At 41.0% G+C, this 21,331-nt stretch overlaps 1 protein-coding gene across 1 annotated transcript in view; it reads left to right on the forward strand.

Moving 5' to 3' along the window:
* fsip1 (fibrous sheath interacting protein 1) overlaps positions 1 to 21,331 on the forward strand; it is a 60,768-nt gene that overhangs the window by 10,342 nt on the left and 29,095 nt on the right. Inside the window, exon 8 of the mRNA XM_064953867.1 lies at positions 1,534 to 1,701. Coding sequence (XP_064809939.1) covers positions 1,534 to 1,701 — 168 coding nt within the window. The remainder of the gene's footprint in view (positions 1 to 1,533; positions 1,702 to 21,331) is intronic.

A 21,331-nucleotide genomic window follows, 5' to 3' on the forward strand; every position in this document is an offset into this window, starting at 1 on the left:
TTGGACTTCCTGTTATTGCGTGGCGTGCTGTTATGAATGGCTGTTGAATAGGGAGCACGTATTTAATGTTGATAGTCAGGAATCCACAGTGACCATGCGGGCAAGTGCACCCAAACAGGGAACTTGGCAGGGCCAAGTAGGACTCATAATCAGTTACAGGCCATAGCGCTGCGCCTGTGTCTCTCCTCCTGAAACACTTTCATGATGGCCTTGCCTCCATTACTTGTACGATCCTCAACTGCATATTGTACTAGAAACCTGGGGTGATAAACATGGCATCACACTGAGTGCTCTTTGAAAGGCTGCCTTTCCATAAACACAGGAAGACTTCTCTCTTTCGAAAGTGAATCACTTAGGTCTACCTCAGGTCCCACTGTGTTTTCAGTGTAGGACAGGACACAATGTTCCTCAGATTTGGCTGTAGTTTTTCCTTAAATTAATCTTACAGATCATAGGTACAGTAATACAGTATATAGGCCTTTAGATACAGGGTGTTGAAGAACAACTCTGTGCATCATTCTCTATGCCTCAACAATATAAATAGATGAATAATGTGTCCAGGACCCTGGATAGCTCTGTTTTATCATGTCTCCTCCTAGATCAATCCTGTTGTGCTGCACATCCAGTAGCTGACTGATTTGTCTGTTAATGTGTCAATTTGTGCTCCTAGAAATTAGACGGTCCTCTTTTTACATTCACATTCTATCATTCTACTGTATTCACATTCGATTGGTCGACTATATTACTGCATTTTTTTTTATCACAAAGTAATCTCCCACAAAAAAACAACTGTAACTGGGCATATAACTAATGGGTTATAATGTTATTCAGATGGGTCATTTTGAAGTCTTTGGTTTGTGCTAGTTGGTAGTGGAAGCTTTATGGCTCTGTTTGTTGATAAAATATTCTCCTGTTCACTCATCTTCATGCACTGAGATCATAGCGTAAAAGGGTTTGGCTCTCTCTGTGGAGCCGCTACTGAGATCTCTGAGCTTAGCAGTAGGGCTGCTGGACAAGTCTTAGCTCATTACTGGGCCCAAAATGAGCTCACCATCCACCTGCTGTTTCATATGATATAATGTAAGCCTTACGAGACAGTCACTCATTGTGAGGCAGAGGCAATTGTTAAATATTTGGCATTTTGGAGAGTTCTTGGCAAGACCCATGGAGCAGTGACCAGTAGTCTGTCTTCTCTCCAAAAGCGAATTCCGGGTGCAAGAAAGAGTTGTATTTAGAGTACCTTTCGTAAAGAGTGTGTAATTTGTGACAGTAGTTTGGATGGGAGGTCAAATAGTCCAATTTTATATTTGAATAATAACCGGAGGGTAGATTTAACTTGGACATGGCTTCGGTTCAGTTTTGAAGATATAGGGTTTGCCAAGTATTTCTGACAGAATTCTCAGTTGGAGTCTGTTTTTTGGGCTCAATCTTTTTTTCTTTTGCTGTTATTTGGGGGACATTTTTGTGCCCTTGCTACTTGGAGGGAGGGACCGCTTGTCATATACTACAGCCTATATGTTGTCTTCTTCCTAGGGAGACATGTGGGCCACTCCAGTGCAAGCGGGTGAGGGTTACACCCCCGAACCAACAGAACGAGACCAGCTAATTCACATTGACTCCAGACTGCAGCTTCTCCTTCCTGTTGAAGACTTCCTGTCTGTGCGAAGCCCCTACCCTGACCACAGTCTGCCCCAGGCCCAGGTATGTACTGTACAGCCCAAATGTCTACTGCCTAATAGGTCTGGGTTCACAAAGGTGCCATTAACTACTCAAAACACCATCTCTACTTGCAAAGAGCCAAGGTCATTAAGACTCATAACATGGTCAGCACAGTGGGACATCAACTACAGACTCTTGTAAAAGCTTTGTTCATTGAACCTCAGGCAGACTCACTTTCATAAAATGGGAAAATTTGTGATTTTGTGTTGTTAGTTTGCACCCTAACTTTAGTACTCTCATGTTGAGTCATATTTCCCCAACACCCATGCTAAATGTAACATAGTTTACCCCTTGTAAATTGTAAAAAAAACTACAACAAAAAAAACAACAGCATCAGCAAATTGTAGGCTACTTTTAAGTTACTGCTAGACTGTGCTTGAGAATTGCCCAATAAATATTCATTCACTTTTCATATGTTGCATGCGCAAATCTACCTGGCTCTTACCCATGCTAATGCAGTACAGCAAAGTATATGCAAATCTAAAAAAATCTGGTTTTGAGGCAAAGGATGATGGGAACGATTTCCCTTCATAGAACTACCACAATGGAAGAGGAACATTGTGTCCATTGATTCACATGAGGATTCCAACATTTCCTTGTGTGCTGTTTGAACGTACTGTTCTGGGGTGGCATGGTCATTTATCCGCTCATTAAAAAAACCTATGTGCTACTTGAAAGTCAACTCTCAACTGTTTACCATTTCATCACTGAATATATCATTTATCTTAGATTTTAATTTCAATGGCAGAATAATAAGGTGAATTCATTCAGCTTCTACATTAGGAAAGCAGAAGGTGTACTTTTTCTTCAGGTTAGGTAGATGAGACTGAGCTTGTTGAGGAGCCTAGATAAGACTTGGTAAGGCATGACTCCTGTGGCTCTCCTCATTTTCTGGGTCTTTGCAGAAGAGGAATCAACACAATAAAAGACAACAATAGTTATACTCAGTATTGATACCTCTTCGGTAAAGACCATTTTTGAGGACATTTAAGTTCATTGTATTGGCACCAGATTATCTTTTGTCCTGACTTTAGTGACTTCTCCCAGACATGAGCTCACTCAGAATTATCTCAGAACCTTATTGCTAAATTCACTAGGCCAGATGGCATCCTCATCAGTGTCTTCTGTTGAGTCCGTGTTCCTGGGGAAGATGTTTTTGAAGTCATAAAATGTTTTAGGATAAGAATTTTGAGCATCTAGGGTATCATTTAATTCTGTCACTGATTGGATCACAGCTTGGAAAAAGAATGGCCATGGAATCCCAGCTTTTCAATGTCAAGTTCACGTTGTATTTCGTAATGTCCTGAGTATTTATTGTGCTGGAGAGGAGTAGGTGAATCTCTGCCTGTCCGGTTTGACTTTTTCTCATGCTCCCACCAGAGGCCTAGATCTTTTCAAACATTCAAAGAATATTAGTTACAGAATGTGACACTAAAGGGACCATACAAAGTTTGATTTCGAAAGGTAAAAATAATATATCCAGTGCGATGTTGCAAGCGGCTGTGCCCATAAAAGAGTTTTTGGCAGTTGGATTGCCATGTCTGTGGGGGCAGGGACTTGAAGCTATGGTCACAGTTATGGCATGCGCATTAAAGCTGGACTACAGTGTTGTCACGCCCTGGTCTTAGTATTTTGTGTTTTCTTTATTATTTTGGTCAGGCCAGGGTGTGACATGGGTGATTTATGTGTCTTGTCTTGTCTAGGGGTTTATTAGATTTATGGGGTTGTGTTTAGTAGAGTTGTCTAGGAAAGTCTATGGTTGCCTAGAGTGGTTCTCAATCAGAGGCAGGTGTTTATCGTTGTCTCTGATTGGGAACCATATTTAGGCAGCCATATTCTTTAGGTCTCTTGTGGGTGATTGTTTCCTGTCTTTGTGTTTGTTGCACCAGTTAGGACTGTTTCGGTTTTTCACGTTTCTTGTTTTATATATTGTTAATTTTTTCATCTTTCATTAAAGATGTATAAAGATAACCACACTGCATTTTGGACCTCCTCTCTTTCACCAGAAGAAAACCGTAACAAGTGTCAATAAATCAAGACCTTGTTCTGTCTGCATTTTTGTCCAATTTTTGCTATTGACATGTTCTGTTCAATGTTCTCTACCTATATAGTACTCTGAATACCCCAATTAATGTTGTTAAGTTCAAAAGAATACAATATAAAAATTGTTGACACCATTCAAACTAATGAGGGTTTGGAACTTTAAAGCCAATTATCTGAGAGTCATCTTTTGGCAGATAGAATGTTATAGTCCCAAGCTCTCTAAATCACTATATACACCAGCCCTTCATTCTGCCTCAGTGGCGGTAAATCCAAGGGTGGTCGTAAAATTATATGCTTTTGTTTTGTGGTTACCTTTCTTCTCGGCAGTAGCTTGCACGAGTCTGACTCCTAATTGAAACCGTTTGGATGCACTGTAGTAACCTGCTTACGTGCCGTGCCGTACACACACCGCCAAGTTATCGGAAAAAGTGATTTATTGGAAAGGTCTTCCTTGCTCACACTATACAAAATGAAACCGAGTGTGTCTTTTTGAAAAACACATGTTAACCTTCAACTAATAGATTGCTGTTGGAACAATCTCATTTCAGATCGATGATCTTCTACATTTGACATGGAAGAGGCAACTTTTTAAGAGTTAACACCCCATCATGCACAGAGCTTAATGACAGGGCTGCTCAACATAAAGAAGTGCCAGCCCCACACATGGCACAACCTTATCCCTTTCATTTAGAGGCATCAGGGCATACAGTTGCAGCATACTACATGCAGATGGAATAGTGTCTCCTTAATCGTATTCTTTATCTCATCATTCCGCAGGGTAGCCTAGTGGTTAGAGCGTTGGACTAGTAACCGAAAGGTTGTGAGTTCAAACCCCCGACCTGACAAGGTACAAATCTGTCGTTCTGCCCTTGAACAGGCTGTTAACCCACTGTTCCCAGGCCCTCATTGAAAATAAGAATTTGTTCTTAACTGACTTGCCTGGTTAAATAAAGGTAAAAAAAATATATATATATATATATATATTTTTATATATATATATTTTATATATATATTTTTATATATATATATTTTTTTACTATTTTGGAGTCCGGTGTCTCAGACCAAGGCAGAAAATACATTTTAAATCCCTTTTTTTGTTACTGAGACCTTCTACCACTCACGCATATCTTAGTTAGGGTGTGGTCTTGTCTACATCCTGGTTTGTCGTCAGACATGCAGCCTTTGGTTTAGTGGTGGACCTAGCCCAAGTTGAGTTACTTGACGCTGACATTTGATTTTGAAGTTCTCTTTTATACATACCTCCACTCTAATGTAAAACACTGGCATGCAGGCCTTGGTGGATATTGTACTGATTTAAATGAAAGATGCATGGATTCCTGAAAATCCATTTTGTTAAATGGCTCATGAACCAGATTCTAAGAAGCATCCGTCAAATGGCCCTTTCACGGCAGGGGTGTCTCCTGTCTCAGGTGGAAGGCTTACATAAGAGAGGCCCTGAACTCGTTCCCCTTCCATGTTTTGCTTTTTATTCTAGGAAGTGGCCATGTTTCATATCAATCTTATACCTGTGTTATAAACATATAGTTAACCTCACCTTGTTGCAAATAGGATGTGGTACTAAGAAGTTGTGGACATGGCTGCCTATCATCACTGTATATGCACCAGCCCCTTACAGTGTGTTTGTGTGGGAATGTGTGTACCACCCACATGTTAAATCTAGAGGTGGGGATTCAGTTATGAGCATCAGCTGTTGAGTGGTGCAGCTTTTACATATCTGTATAACACATGCTACTCCTGCAAGAGGGGGCTGGTAGAGAATGTAGTGGTCAAAAAGGGTGGTCACCATGGCAGCAGATGCAGTGGGATTTGACTATGGAACAATTTCCTTAGTAACTGTTGCGATTGCACCTGATCTTTCTCCCAAGAATATCAAGGCCTTGTTAACGTTTGCCTCGTAACTCCAGCATTGCTATTGTTGTGTGCTGGCAGGTTATTTCTGCTATAAGGCTATGAGGTCACTTTGTGGGTTTTGAAGAAACCTATGGTTTCACTGCACTGAATGGTGAGTCAGAGACCAACACAGAGAACGCCCTGCTGACCACCACATGAGCAGAGTGTTGACTAGGCCTATACTTTGCAAACTCAGCTTATTTGATATCTTAAAACTCCTTAGCAGCTTTGGCAATGTGTACTAGCCCGTCTTGCCATGCCATCGCTACAGGACTAACAAATTGCGCCGAGACTTTACAGATGGTGTCATCTCTCAAGCAATCACAAATATTCCCTCGTCCTAGAATGACCTAGAACGTTGTATGAGGAGGTGTTTTGTTCCACGTTTTGAGCACTTGTGTTTGTTTTTCTTTCCCAAGACCCACTGTGATATTGAGATGACAAAATGGGGCCGGTGTAGATTTCAACAGAACAATATCAGTTCCTCTAATCCTTTGCCAATAGGAAGATGGGAGTAGAATTCTTTGCCTTAATATTAGAAGAAAATGTCCTCCTTGATATATTAAAAACACTGCCGAAGGCAACAATACAAAAGGTATGTTCTGTTTCTGGGCATTTGCTTTAGTTTTAAAGTCCAACTTGTAGTACATTGCACATTGTTAAACCAATCTGACCCAGTTGAGCACCAAGCCATTTAGACTAGCAAGACCAAGGCAAGAGATGACAAGGCGGCCAACCTACGGTCTGGTATCAACCTTAATTTGAGGATAAAGTATAAAACAGGATGGTAAAGAGAGCTTGGCCTTGGGAGCAGTGAGATGTCATCTGGTGGCACTTTAATGTTTCTTGCCTGGGTAAAGAGACTGTACTCCACACCCTTCCCTTCCCTAGCCTGTAATTCCCATGAAACAGGTTTATAGACTCTTTATAAACAAGTTTCCCATTGGTGTTATCCACAGGAACAGTGGTGTTTATTTATTTGGTTAACTTGCTTTGTTTTCTTTTTTATTCCGATGTTAGACTCATGAGATTAATATAGGCCTGGGCCTATACTAGTGATACAATGATACATGGATTTAAGAAACAAAGGCACTGCAAGCTATTTAAAATATGCCTTCTAATAGCCTAAAGCAGGCAATCCTTTATGGGAATCAATTCCCTAGTAACTTGCCTTGCCTGATACAGTTGTAATGATATTATAGATATAGCCAGTCGTTCAGCAGTAGGACAGGAAATGAACACATTTTCCTGCAGTCACTACTTGTCTGAATGTATGGCCCTGGCCAGCTATATATTAACTACTGGCACTGCTCCCTGTTCAGCAATCTGTGTCCTTTAATAAACGTCATTGTATAATTAAGCAATGAGGCCCAACGGGGGCTGGTGGTATATGGCCAATATACCACGGCTAAGGGCTGTATCCATACACTCGTTGCGTCCTGTGTAAGAAGTAAGAACAGCCCTATTGGCAATATACCACAAACCCCCGAGGTGCCTTATAAGTTTCTCAACTTATTCATGTGCGTCATTCTTTGGCTAAAGTTATCTCTACTTCATATTGTTGAAGGGTCTAAAGGGGGGATGCCATTGGTTAGTAGTCTACAATGTCTCCCTATGCTTTAGCTGAAGTGTTGGGTTGTGATGTGTTGAATAGCATAAACACAGAGGCAATAGATTACAACTGATGTAAGTATAGGTCCTCCTTTGCCAATAAATTTTACCCATGCAAGACTTCAAAAAGATTACACACTATAATTTCCTCCAAGCTTTACATATGGTTCAATTGTATTGCATGCCTGTTGTGAGACATAAGACATAATATTTGTGCAATATTGTATTCCATGTTCTTTTTGGGTACTAGATAAGCCATGAGGTTTTGATCTACGGAACAATGATTGCTCCAGACCACCCTCAGTTCCCCAGGAAGGAACTATAAAGTCCAGATGACCCACGAGTACATCTTCTAATACCTCAGGAATGTCCCGCAATCAGAATGTCATCTGCTGATGATCCAGCATGCTGTTGTAAAAGCTGAACTCTTGTGTGAGGGAAGGAAAAGGTCAACTTCGACACAAGCTAATATTGTAACTAGGACATTTGAAAGATGTAAATATATACTGAAAAAATATATAAACGCAACATGTAAAGTGTTGGTTTCATGAGCTGAAATAGAAGATCCCAGAAATGTTCCATATGCACAAAAAGACAATTTGCAATGATAATCCATCCACCTGACAGGTATAGCATATCAAGAAGCTGATTAAACAGCATGATCATTACACAGGTGCACCTTGTGCTTGGCACAATAAAAGGCCACTCTAAAATGTGAAGTTTTGTCACACAACACAATACCACAGGTGTCTCAAATTTTTATGGAGCATGCAATTGTCATGATCACTGCATTAATGTCCACCAGAGCTTTTGCCGGAGAATATAATGTTCATTTCTCTACCATAAACTGCCTCCAACGTCGTTGTAGAGAATTTGGCAGTATGTCCAACCGGTCTCACAACCGCAGACCACGTGTAACCACGCCAGCCCAGGACCTCCACATCCGGCTTCTTCACTTGCGGGATCATTTGAGGGGGTGCTGAGGAGTATTTATGTTTATATTAAAGCCCTTTTGTGGGGAAAAACTCATTCTGATTGGCTTGTCCTGGCTCCCAAGTGGGTGGGCCCTTGCACAGTCATGTGAAATCCATAGATTAGGGCGTAATGAATGTATATCAATTGACTGATTTCCTTATATGAACTGTAACTAGGTCAGATCTTTGAAATTGTTGCATGTTGCGTTTATATTCTTGTTCACTCAGTATTTGATCCAACATTGTCCTCTTTAAAAAAAAAAGATTAAGTGTATATGTTTTTCTTTGTCAGTCAGGTCTCTAGTAAGTACTGAGAGAGATCCGTGTGGGCTTCAGTGTATGTCTTTGTCGGTTGAGTAGTGTGGGGTTAAGGGGTTGTTGCTGTTGGATTAACCTCTATGTTCAGGCATCACTGTGCAGGTGGTGCTGAGAGGCTACATCTGCATTTCACACCTCTGTCTGCGAGGCGGGGAGAAGGATTAAGGGTCATGGCTGGGCAAAGCGTCAGTCTGACTGAGAGGATCTTAGCCAGTGCTTCCGCACGGTACGGCAGACCCCAGAGCTCTCGCATCGCAGAGCTCTTGGCGAGGCATGTGGAAAGGCCTTGGCAGATAGCCAGAGTCCACGTGGCACAGCCCAAATATGAAGCTCCGCTGTAGCCCAGCCTGAGAGGGGAGCATGCTTTTCTAAGAAACAACCGCTCTGAATGAGTCACAGACTAGTTCCTGTTTTCATTAGTACACATTAATCTTTCACTGCTTATAATGAAGAGCCCTTTCAGAAGGTCACCTGCAAGACAACAAAATGTTGTTAATTTATTAGATATGCAAAACAGTGAATAACCTTTTTCAAGCTAGACAGGGTCGAGCATGGTTAGCACTAGGATGAGAGTTTAAGCCCCTGCAAGAGCATTAGCCCTATGTCAATGTGCATCATGTGTATTGTTTTTAGCATTATCAGTGATCAGAATGCACTGTGGCCCTTGCTGCATTATTGCTGCATTAATGGTTATTGGGCAGCAGGCCATGTCCTTGTTTATCTTATTTTCTACTATGTTCGGAAAACACTGGCCCTGTTTGGCTCCTCTTCAGTCTGTTGACAAGGGAATGGTGGAGTTTCGGTGGCTCTTGTTATTCTTACCTGAATCTGGACTCCTGTAGTCAAGAATAAATCTAGCATCAATATGCTTTCAAGCTGCTGCCATGTATCGACTGTCAGAATAAATATATGGCTCCTATGAGAATACACATGCTGATAGATAGTAAGTGCAAATGTGACCTAATTAGTTGTCTTGTTGCAGTGGGAGGGCTATGAAGTGGTGTCTGTATCAATAGGGATCCAGCTGTTGATCTATCTTGGCAAGCAGCAGGACAGATGGGACCCACATTGGACTCTTGCAGGCATTGCTCAGTATCAGTCTCACTGGCTGTTCTTCACGAATAAAACATTAGCGCAACGACATGTCACTTGTTCAGGTACAGGACCTAAAACATATGATAAATGTCCACACCTCTGATATGATTCCAGGAGTTATCTTAACTCGTACCACTCTGATTGATTGAGTGTATTTTCATTTTGTCTTGAGTAGGGCTGTGGCAGTCATGAAATTTTGTCGGCAAGTTATTGCCATGAAAAGGTCTGCCGGTCTCATTGTAATTGACCGTTAAATTAATTGAAACACCTTTAGCATCTCCAGGCCTCCATGCGTAATTTAATATCCATGATTTATTTAAGTCAGGGCTAAAGAAACATTATGATATGACGAAAATGTGTTTCAGAAGAACAGAAAATGAGTTGTCCTAACCTAACCTATGTTATCTGGCTATGCTCCATGCCATAGGCTGTAGGCTGTAGGCTTTTTCATTTATCTGACAAGATATACTTATACTTATAAGCCATTATTTTATATTATATGATTTTAAAGAAAGAATAATATAATTTAAGGATATTTTCCCATTCTGGAGTGAGTGCACATATGAAGTGGCTCTGTTGAGTTTAAAAGTTATCATTTGAAATAACTCTAAATCTAGCATATAGGACCTATTTGGCAACCTTGGTTGTGAATGATACAAACAAAGGAACTCCATGCATCAACCACTGACGAAAATGCGCTCGCTACACAAACTCTGTTATGCCATGGGCTCTCCAACCCTTTTCCTGCAGCTACCCAGTGCTTCATTTGGGAATCTGTTCGGGAACATGGATAGGAACATATTTTCGCAGCTGAACATATTTCACTAAAATGTTGACAGCCCCTCTGCGCACTTGAGACAGTAATAAAGAAGAGCGAGGAAGAAATGGAAACGCATGGTGGTGAGATATTCTGTATAGCTAAAGGAAATGTGTCACCCAATTTAGTTATGAAAATTGAACAAAAATCCCTATTACTAGACTATTGAAAATCAAATACAAATTCACTATACTTGTGGGCTAACTGGAAGCCGCCCTGCACAGTCAATGAACCAACAGCATTGCCTAGGGCTCTACGTTCTCTCCCAGACTCGTGGATATACATTTTGGCGTGAAGCAGTATGCATAATAATACAGTCCACACTTGAAGGTGATTACTCAAATTTGTTTTATTTTAGAGTATAGGCTAGACCAGTGGTTCCCAAACTCTTTATAGTCCCGCACCCCTTCAAACATTCAACCTCCAGCTGCGTACCCCCTCTCGCCCCAGGGTCAGCGCACTCTCAAATGTTGTTTTTTGCCACCATTGTAAGCCTGCCACACACACACTATACAATAAACTCACATTTATTAAACATAAGAATGAGTGTTTGTCACAACCCGGCTCATGGGAAGTAACAAAGAGCTCTTATAGGACCAGGGCACAAATAATAATATAATAATAATCAATAATTTTGCTCTTTATTTAGCCATCTTACATATGAAACATTTGTTCATCAAAAAATTGTTAACCACAGGTTAATGAGAAGGATGTACTCGAAAGGATGCACACAACTCTGCAATGTTGGGTTGTATTGGGGAGAGTCTCAGTCTTAAATCATTTTCCACACACAGTCTGTGCCTGTATTTAGTTTTCATGCTAGTGAGGACCGAGAATCCACTCTCACATAGGTACGTGGGTGCAAAAAGCATCAGTGTCTTAACAGTGCGAAACTCTGAGAAATTCCTATCCAGACATCTGGCAATGGCTTCTGATTAAATTAAATTTTCACAGAACCGCTTGTTGCAATTTCAATGAGGCTCTTTCGTTCAGATATCGGTAAGTGGACGGGAGGCAGGGCATGAAAGGGATAACGAATCCAGTTGTTTGTGTCATCCGTTTCGGGAAAGCAAATGCGTAATTGCGCACCCAGATCACCCAGGTGCTTCGCTATATCACATTTGACATTGTTAGTGAGCTTGAATTCATTTGCACACAAATAAAAAATCATACAATGATGGAAAGATGTGTTGTCCTTGTTAATAAAGACAGAGAAGAGCTCCAACTTCTTAATCATAGCCTCAATTTTGTCCCGCACATTGAATATAGTTACAGAGAGTCTCTGTAATTCTAGATTCAGATCATTCAGGTGTGAAAAAACTTCACCCACATAGGCCAGTCGTGTGAGAAACTTGTCATGATGCAAGCAGTCAGACAAGTGAAAATTGTCAGTAAAGGAAACTTTTAAGCTTGTCTCTCAATTTAAAAAACGTGTCAATACTTTGCCACTTGATAACCAGTGCACTTCTGTATGTTGTAAAAGCGTTATAAGGTCGTTGACCATATCATTGCATAATGTAGAAAATACACAAGAGTTCAAGGGCCTTGCTTTCACAAAGTTAACCATTTTCACTGTAGTGTCCAAAACGTTTTTCAAGCTGTCAGGCATTCCCTTGGCAGCAAGGGCCTCTCGGTGGATGCTGCAGTGTACCCATGTGGCATCGGGAGCAACTGCTTGCACGCGCGTTCCCTCTCCACTATGTATCTCTGTCATGGCTTTTGTGCCATCAGGACAGACACCAACACATATTGACCACCAAAGTCCATTTGATGTCACAAAGCTGTCCAGTACTTAAAAAATATCCTCTCATGTTGTCCTGGCTTCCAGTGGTCTTCCTTAATTGACCCCCATAAACATAACAGACATATACAGTTGAAGTCGGAAGTTTACATACACTTATGTTGGAGTTATTGAAACTTGTTTTTCAACCACTCCACAAATGTCTTGTTAACAAACTATAGTTTTGGCAAGTCGGTTAGCACATCTACTTTGTGCATGACAGAAGTCATTTGTCCAACAATTGTTTACAGACAGATTATTTCACTTATAATTTACTGTTTACATACACTAAGTTGACTGTGCCTTTTAAACAGCTTGGAAAATTCCAGAAAATGAAGTCATGGCTTTAGAAGCTTCTGATAGGCTAATTGACACAATTCGAGTCAATTGGAGGTGTACCTGGTTCGTCCTTGGGAGCAATTTCCAAATGCCTGAAGGTACCAAGTTCATCTGTACAAACAATAGTACGCAAGTATAAACACCATGGGACCACACATCTGTCATACCGCTCAGGAAGGAGACGCATTCTGTCTCCTAGAGATAAGCGTACTTTCGTGCGAAAATAGCAAATCAATCCCATAACAACAGCAAAGGACCTTGTAAAGATGCTGGAGGAAACAGGTACAAAAGTATCGATATCCACAGTAAAATGAGTAATATATCGTCATTACCTGAAAGGCCCTCAGCAAGGAAGAAGCCACTGGTCCAAAACCGCCATAAGAAAGCCAGACTACGGTTTGCAACTGCACATGGGGTGCACTTCACAAAATAGATGGCATCATGATGAAGGAAAATGAAGTGGATATATTGAAGCAACATCTCAATACAGGAAGTTAAAGCTTGGTCAGGAAGTTAAAGCTTGGTCACAAATGGGTATTCCAAATGAACAATGACCCCAAGAGTACCTCCAAAGTTGTGGCAAACTGGCATTAGGACAACAAAGTCAAGGTATTGGAGTGGCCATCACAAAGCCCTGACCTCAATCCCATAGAAAATTTGTGGGCAGAACTGAAAAGGAGTGTGCGACCAAGGAGGCCTACAATCCTGACTCAGTTACACCAGCTCTGTCAGGAGGAATGTATCAAAATTCACCCAACTTATTGTGTGAAGCTTGTGGAAGGCTACCCGAAACGTTTGACAATTTAAAGGGAATGCTACCAAATACTAATTGAGTGTATGTAAACTGGGAATGTGATGAAAGAAATAAAAGCTGAAATAAATAATTCTCTCTACTATTATTCTGACATTTCACATTCTTAAAATAAAGTGGTGATCCTATCTGACCTAAGACAGGGAATTCTTACTAGGATTAAATGTCAGGAATTGTGAAAAACTGAGTTCAAATGTATTTGGCTTAGGTGTATGTAAACTTCCGACTTCAACTGTACCAGGAGCTGTGCCAGGCCCTCCACGTCTGTTGACTCATCCATCTGTAACGCATATAATTCATTGGCTTGTATGCAAAGCAGTAATTGTTTCAAAACATCTCCTGCCATGTCATTGATGCGTCGGGAACAGTGTTGTTTGATGAAGGCATTGTCTGTCTCGTTTTTTTTGTTGCCTTTTTTTGCCTGGAAGAATTAAGACCTCCACAATAGGCTTGCCTGTATTTGCCACTCACCATATAAGATGCTTCTAGACCCTTCTTATTAATGGTATCTGTATATTTTATATATGTCTTACTACTCGAAAGTCGTCTTTATTCTCGCTTAAACACCTCCCGTGGCTTATTTTTCAAATTGTCATGTTTCGTTTCTAAATGTCTGCGCAAGAGTGAAGGTTTCCTGCGAGAAAGTAACTGTTAATTTAATTGGATGTTCATTGTTTGACTTGGCTACCTGTATTTGACATTGTTTTGTTATTTCGCTGAACACTAGATGGTTCAATTTTATTTTTGGTAGTGAAATGAGGCTACTCAGGCGAGAAAAAACCTCACCCAAATGTATAGCCCCGTTGGAAAATATAAATGTACTGTTTGACAAAAATGTGAAGAACACTTTTTATTTTTCATATATATTTATTTTTTATAAAAAATATATATGTGAATCACATTTTAATCTGCCGTACCCCCGACGGCCAGGGGTACCCTAGTTTTGGAATTCCTGGGCTAGACCAATTATGTACCAAAGACATCTTAAATCAGTTTTGTTTTACGTTTTTCTGCCAATGTGTAATATGCGGTAGGCTATATATTGTATAATGGTGTAAGCATAATTTGTATGTGTTGTTTTGGGGGGCTTATATGCATAAACACTCATTCTTCCAGACAAGCTATTGTCCAATGGATTGATCATATTATGAGCAAAATAACATGCTATTTTACTCTACAAATGGTGTCAGTAGAGGAGGTGTTAAATCTATTGAAGTTATTACCCGATGGTAAATCTAAAGGTTATGATCTTATGACTTTTTTTTACTTTGCTTTGCTGCTCCCCAGAGTGTAGCTCCACTGAAATACATATTTAATTGGTCACTGGAAAAGGGGACATTTGCAAATGTATGGAAGCATGCTAAACTGTGTCCAATCCCGAAAGACTCCTGCCAATAGTCGACCAATTAGTCTACTCCCTTCCCTCAGTAAGATATTGGAAGGTATTGTGAGTAGACACATATGGGAGTAATGGAAAAGAATGATCTGATTACAGCTAATCACCATGCTTATCGCAAAAAACATTCCACCACCACTGCATTGGTTGACATGACTGACCAGATGCTCAATGCTATGGATAATGGCAGGTTTGTGGAGTACTATTTTTAAATTTTAGTGCAGCATTTGATTTTGTGGATCATGAAATCATTTTGACAAAATTATAACATAATGGGTTTAAAGTGGCAGCATTGAATTGGGTACAGTCATATCTAACTGACAGGAAACAGTCCACCTATATCAATGGGTTGTTTTCTTCCCCTCGTGCTTTAAACTGTGGAATACCACGGGGCAGCACCCAAGGGCCACTTATTTACTTAATATATACCAACAACCTTCCTTATGCCTTATCTGAAACTCAAGCTGCTATATTTGCAGATGATACTACAATTTATACAGCAAGACAATTGGTTCAACATGTACAGCAAGCTCTACAAGTAGATCTGGGAAATATCAGGGATTTGCCGGAACAAACTTGTTTTGAACACCAAGAAAACCATCGTTATGTTGGTCTGTTCCACCAGGGAAATGCCACCACAGCATGGGATACAATTTAGTATGGGGGGAGTTGTTAAGGGAATTTTTATCTATGACTAATTATGTATACATTTCAATCAGGATGTACTAATCAGAATACTATTATGTTACTGTATATGTATGAATTTTCTTTCTTGATCCCAGTACTGAATATAATGTGTGTGAATGTGGTCAAGAGTTAGAACAATGACTGTCTGTTCCTTGGTACAAATTAATCAGACTGGCTAGAATGCTTATCTACACGAGAAAACCTTGACTCGTAAATTATATTAAATTGGTAGGGAGACGGATGTGGGAAGGCTTGAGATACAGCCTTTGTACTGGAACGGAAATTGCACGGGTTGGGGCTGGAACTAAGGACGTCATTTTCAGTTTATAACCTATGGTAAAACTGTATCGTATTCAGTACTCTCGTGAATAAACTCTGCTGTTTGACTTTAAGACTGGGCTCTGTCTATTACTATAAAATAAGGGAATTACAAATCCTTATGAATTGACAGTGTTTAATTTTAATTGGGTATTAAAACATAGAACAATTGAATTCCTTTAACAAGAGTACAAATTGAGGAAGTGGCAGAAACCAAACTACTAGGGGTGCAGCTAGACAACTGCTTATCATGGTCGCCTCAAATAACTCATCTATGTAAAATAATTTAAACTGCATGGTCAGAAGGATAGCTAAATATTTACCAGGAAATATTCTTAAGCAAACAACCCAAGCATTAATTGGGAGTTAGGTAAACTACTGTTCTGTGGTCTGGATAAATGCATCAGCAAGGGAAATTAGGAGGCTGCAGATTGAATAGAACAAAGCAGCAATGATTGTTTTAAGGTGGAGATATGGTTCGTCTGTGTAGTCATGCTCAATGATCTTGGTTGGTCATCGATCAACAACATAATTGACAAAAACATGCTTATTTTCACAACATTCTATTCCAAGATGGCGTACCAGTCAGACGTCTTTGTCTTGTCTCTTCCCATGTATATATTTTATTATATATTTTTCTTTGCATTCTTTTTAATATTTTTCCTAAACCTCAACTTCAAAATACTCTCCTACAACCCGCCTCACCCAACGTATTTCTATTTACCTCCGAACTGGAATACCTCAACTGAAGCTAGATAGCTAACTAGCTACCAGCTATCAGCTATCATTCAGCTAACCATTGCTAGCGGTCATCAGCTAACCTTTAGCTTGGAAAGCTCTCGCCAGTTCGTACAACGTGTTTCAAACCAGATCATACCGGACCTATTTTTCTCTCCATATCCCCGGATTCCTACCGCAGACTCTGAACCTTTTCATATGGATCGTGGCAGCTAGCTAACCGCATCCCGGGTTGACAACTCCTGGATAACGTTTCCGTCCCAGAGCAGGCACCAACTAGCCTGGAGTTAGCCCATGCTAGACCCATCTCCCATCTAGGGCTCCTGGGCTACTCCTGAAGCCCACTCCTCAGCTACAATATCCGGAACCCTTTGACTGCCGGTACGGGGCACGGAACCCCGCCGATCCTTCACGACTGGAATACCGACATAACCTGCCCGAGGATCCCAACAGGCCCCTCAGGCGCAACGTGCCCTGAAGGCCCATTCTGCTAACAGCGGCCTGCTAGCTAGCTATAGCATATTGGACTGTTAGCTGAACCATCGGCCAGTTTCTTGGACCACTATACCCATTTTGCCAATTGTATTTGAATGTTTAAGGACTCTTGGAAGATTAGTCCAAATGAGGACTATAAGAGATCATAATAAAATCAAACTGGCTTGCTAGCCCCGGCCTGCTAACTGCTAGCTTGCTATCCCCGGCTAACTGTCTGAATCGCCATGTCCCCAGCCAGCCCAACCACTCACTGGACCCATATGATCATTTGGCTACGCATGCCTCTCCCTAATATCAACATGCCTTGTCTATTACTGTCCTGGTTAGTAATTACTGTCTTATTTCACTGTAAAGCCTCTAGCCCTGCTCAATATGCCTTAACCAACCATGTTGTTCCACCTCCCGCATATGCGATGACATCACCTGGTTTAAACGTCTCTAGAGACTATATCTCTCTCAATGCCTGGGTTTACCTCCAATGTACTCTCTTCCTACCATACCTTTGTCTGTACATTATGCCTTGAATCTATGCTATCGTGCCCAGAAACCTATTCCCTTTACTGTCTGTTACAAACGTGCTAGACGGCCAGTTCTTATAGCCTTTAGCCGTACCCTTATCCTACTTCTCCTCTGTTCCTCTGGTGATGTAGAGGTTAATCCAGGACCTGCAGTGCCTAGGTACACTCCTACTCCCCAGGTGCTCTCATTTGTTGACTTCTGTAACTGTAAAAGCCTTGGTTTCGTGCATGTTAACATTAGATGCCTACTCCCTAAGTTTGCTTTATTCACTGCTTGACCACATTCTGCCATCCCGGATGTCTTAGCCGTGTCTGAATCCTGGCTTAGGAAGACCACCAAAACCCCTGAAATTTCCATTCCTAACTATGACATTTTCTGCCAAGATAGAACTGCGAAAGGGGGCGGTGTTCCAATCTACTGCAGAGATGGCCTGCAGAGTTCTGTCTTACTATCCAGGTCTGTACCAAAACGATTTGAGCTTCTACTTCTAAAAATTCACCTTTCCAGAAACAAGTCTCTCACCATTGCCGCTTGCTATAGACCACCCTCTGCCCCCAGCTGTGCCCTAGACACCATATGTGAATTGATTGCCCCCCATCTATCTTCAGAGCTTGTGCTGCTAGGTGAGCTAAACTGGGACATGCTTAACACCCCGGCCATCCTACAATCTAAGCTTGATGCCCTCAATCTCACACAAATGATCTATGAACCTACCAAGTACAACCCCAAATTCGTAAACACGGGCACCCTCAGAGATATCATCTAACTCACCCTCCAAATACACCTGTTTTCAACCAAGATCTCAGCGATCACTGCCTCATTGCGTGCATCCATAATGGGTCTGCGGTCAAACAACCACCCCCCATCACTGTCAAACGCTCCCTAAAACACTTCAGCAAACAGGCCTTTCTAATCGACCTGGCCGGGGTATCCTGGAATGATATTCACCTCATCCTGTCAGTAGAGGATGCCTGGTTATTCGTTAAAAGTGCCTTCCTTACCATCTTATATAAGCATGCTCCATAAAAAAAAAAAATAGAACTAGGAATAGATATAGCCATTGGTTCACTCCAGACCTGTCTGCCCTTGACCAGCACAAAAACATCCTGTGGCGTTCTGCATTAGCAGCGAATATCCCCCGTGATATGCAACTTTTCAGGGACGTTAGGAACCAATATACACAGGCAGTTAGCTTTCCTAAGGCTAGCTTTTTCAAACAGAAATTTGCATCCTGTAGTACAATCTCAAAAAAGTTCTGGGACACTAAAGTTCATGGAGAGTAAGAGCACCTCCTCCCAGCTGCTCACTGCACTGAGGTTAGGAAACACTGTCACTACCGATAAATCCACAATAATTGAGAATTATGAGAATTACGGCTGACCATGCTTTCCACCTGGCTACCCCTACCCCGATCAACAGCCCTGCGCTCCCCACAGAAACTCACCCAAACCTCCCCCACTTCTCCTTCACCCAAAACCAGATAGCTGATGTTCTGAAAGAGCTGCAAAATCTGGGCTCCTACAAATCAGCCGGACTAGACAATCCGGACCCTCTCTTTCTAAAATTATCCACTGAAATGATTTAATCCCCTATTGCCTTGCTTGGTTCACCAACTACTTCTCCGATAGAGTTCAGTATGTCAAATCCGAGGGCCTGTTGCCCGGACCTCTGGCAGTCTCTAAGGGGGTGCCACAGGGTTCAATTCTCGGGCCGACTCTCCTCTCTGTATACATCAATGATGTCGCTCTCGCTGCTGGTAATTCTTTGATCCACCTCTACGCAGACGACACCATTCTGTGTACCTCTGGCCCTTCGTTGGACACTGTGTTAACTAACCTCCAGATGAGCTTCAATGTCATACAACTCTCTTTCCGTGGCCTCCAACCGCTCTTAAATGCAAGTAAACCAGATCACTGCACATGTACATAGCTTATCTGTAAATAGCCTATCCAATATACCTCATCCCCATACTGTATTTATTTGTTTATCTGGCTCCTTTGCACCCCAGTATCTCAACTTGCACATTCATCTTCTGCACATCCTACCATTCCAGTGTTTATTTGCTGTATTGTAATTAATTTTCCACCATAGCCTATTTATCGCCTTACCTCTCTTATCCTACCTCATTTGCACATGCTGTATATAGACTTTTTCTACTGTATTATTGACTGTATCTTTGTCTATTCCAAGTGTAACTCTGTGTTGTTGTATGTGTCGAACTGCTTTGCTTTATCTTGGCCAGGTCGCAGTTGCAAATGAGAACTTGTTCTCAACTAGGCTACCAGATTAAATAAAGGTAAAATAAAAAAATTAACAATGTACACCATTTAAGACGGCCAAGCTCTATTCACAACAGTATTCAGTTGGTAAGAGACAGTCATTCAGTAAATACTAGGAATATATTGTCCACCATCTGTGTTATCCAGACAGAAAAGATAAATATGCTAAATAACATTTAGATTAGAGCAATAAAGAAATTGCATAATTTATCTGAAAAAGCAGAAATCTTTCGATATATAAATTCAAACAATACTTTAGAACCATTTAAATATAATACATTTGAAGGTTGTGCGGGACTATGCTAGATGAAGTAATCAATCTATCTTTTCAGACTGTTAAGAGTATTTATCTGGTCAATATGTTAGTGAGTTATGTCTGTTGGTAACAGTATGTTATGTGAAAATGTGATCATATTTTAAATTGTATTTTAATGTTTAAGGACTCTTGGAAGATTAGTCCAAATGAGGACTATAAGAGATCATAATAAAATCAAACTGTGCGCACCAGTGGCGGTCGGTGCCGTTTAAGATGAGGGAGGACGATTTGCCTTATTTCTGTTACAGCATATTGGATGACTGTCATTCATATTCCATTTACCCAGCTTAATGTAACATCAATAGATTTAGGCTACTACATGATACTAGAATGTTCCCTATACCCATCGTGAGGTTGCTATAACCTAGCCTCCAAATTAAAGTTTACAGTGTAGGTGCACAGTTCGAAAGAAATTTGAGTAATCAAGGTGACTGACAGTGACATATTCAATACTGCCTTGCACACTTTTGCCTGCATCTAGCTGATCTATGTGGTAATCATTAGTCCAACAGTTGCAAACAAGTTTCTATTGGACAAATTCAGGTATGTTTTTCCCCGTCCCGTTTGCTTCCGTTTAAAACCTGTTAAGGCTCGGGACAATACTGCCCCTTTGGATGAATTGCGTGCCCATAGTAAACTGAAAAGAAATCTGTCCAAAATTATATAATAATTATTATTGGATAGAAAACCCTCTAAAGCTTCTAAAACCGTTTGAATTATGTCTGTAAGTATAGCAGAACTCACAGGGCAGCCAATCTCCCAAACTTGTTTTGGAAACATGAAAGTTGGGCCAACTTTGACGTCATCGCCCCCACCCTTACCAACCAGCTATGGATCTGGAAACACTTTCTATGTCTCCCACTAGATGTCCTCATTCAGTAGAGCGTTTATTTGTGCAAATCCAGCGAGCTTTGACCCTTTGGGAGACAAAACAGTGGGTGTCGCGAGAAAATACATGCGCGTTAGGGCGCGAATTGTACACAGTCATTCCTCTGTTCCAGATTGTCTGAGAAGAATTGCTTTTGTCCGGTTGAATCTCCAATTGTTTTGTATGTTTATAACATCCTAAAGCTTGACTCTGCACTTAGTTTGACCAGTTTAGTCGACATATAATATGTCATTTTGAAGTTTTGATGCGCAACTGTTCGGGACCAGAAGTCATTTT

The sequence above is a fragment of the Oncorhynchus masou genome, chromosome 32 (genome assembly GCF_036934945.1).
Source record: "Oncorhynchus masou masou isolate Uvic2021 chromosome 32, UVic_Omas_1.1, whole genome shotgun sequence".
NCBI lineage: Eukaryota > Metazoa > Chordata > Actinopteri > Salmoniformes > Salmonidae > Oncorhynchus > Oncorhynchus masou.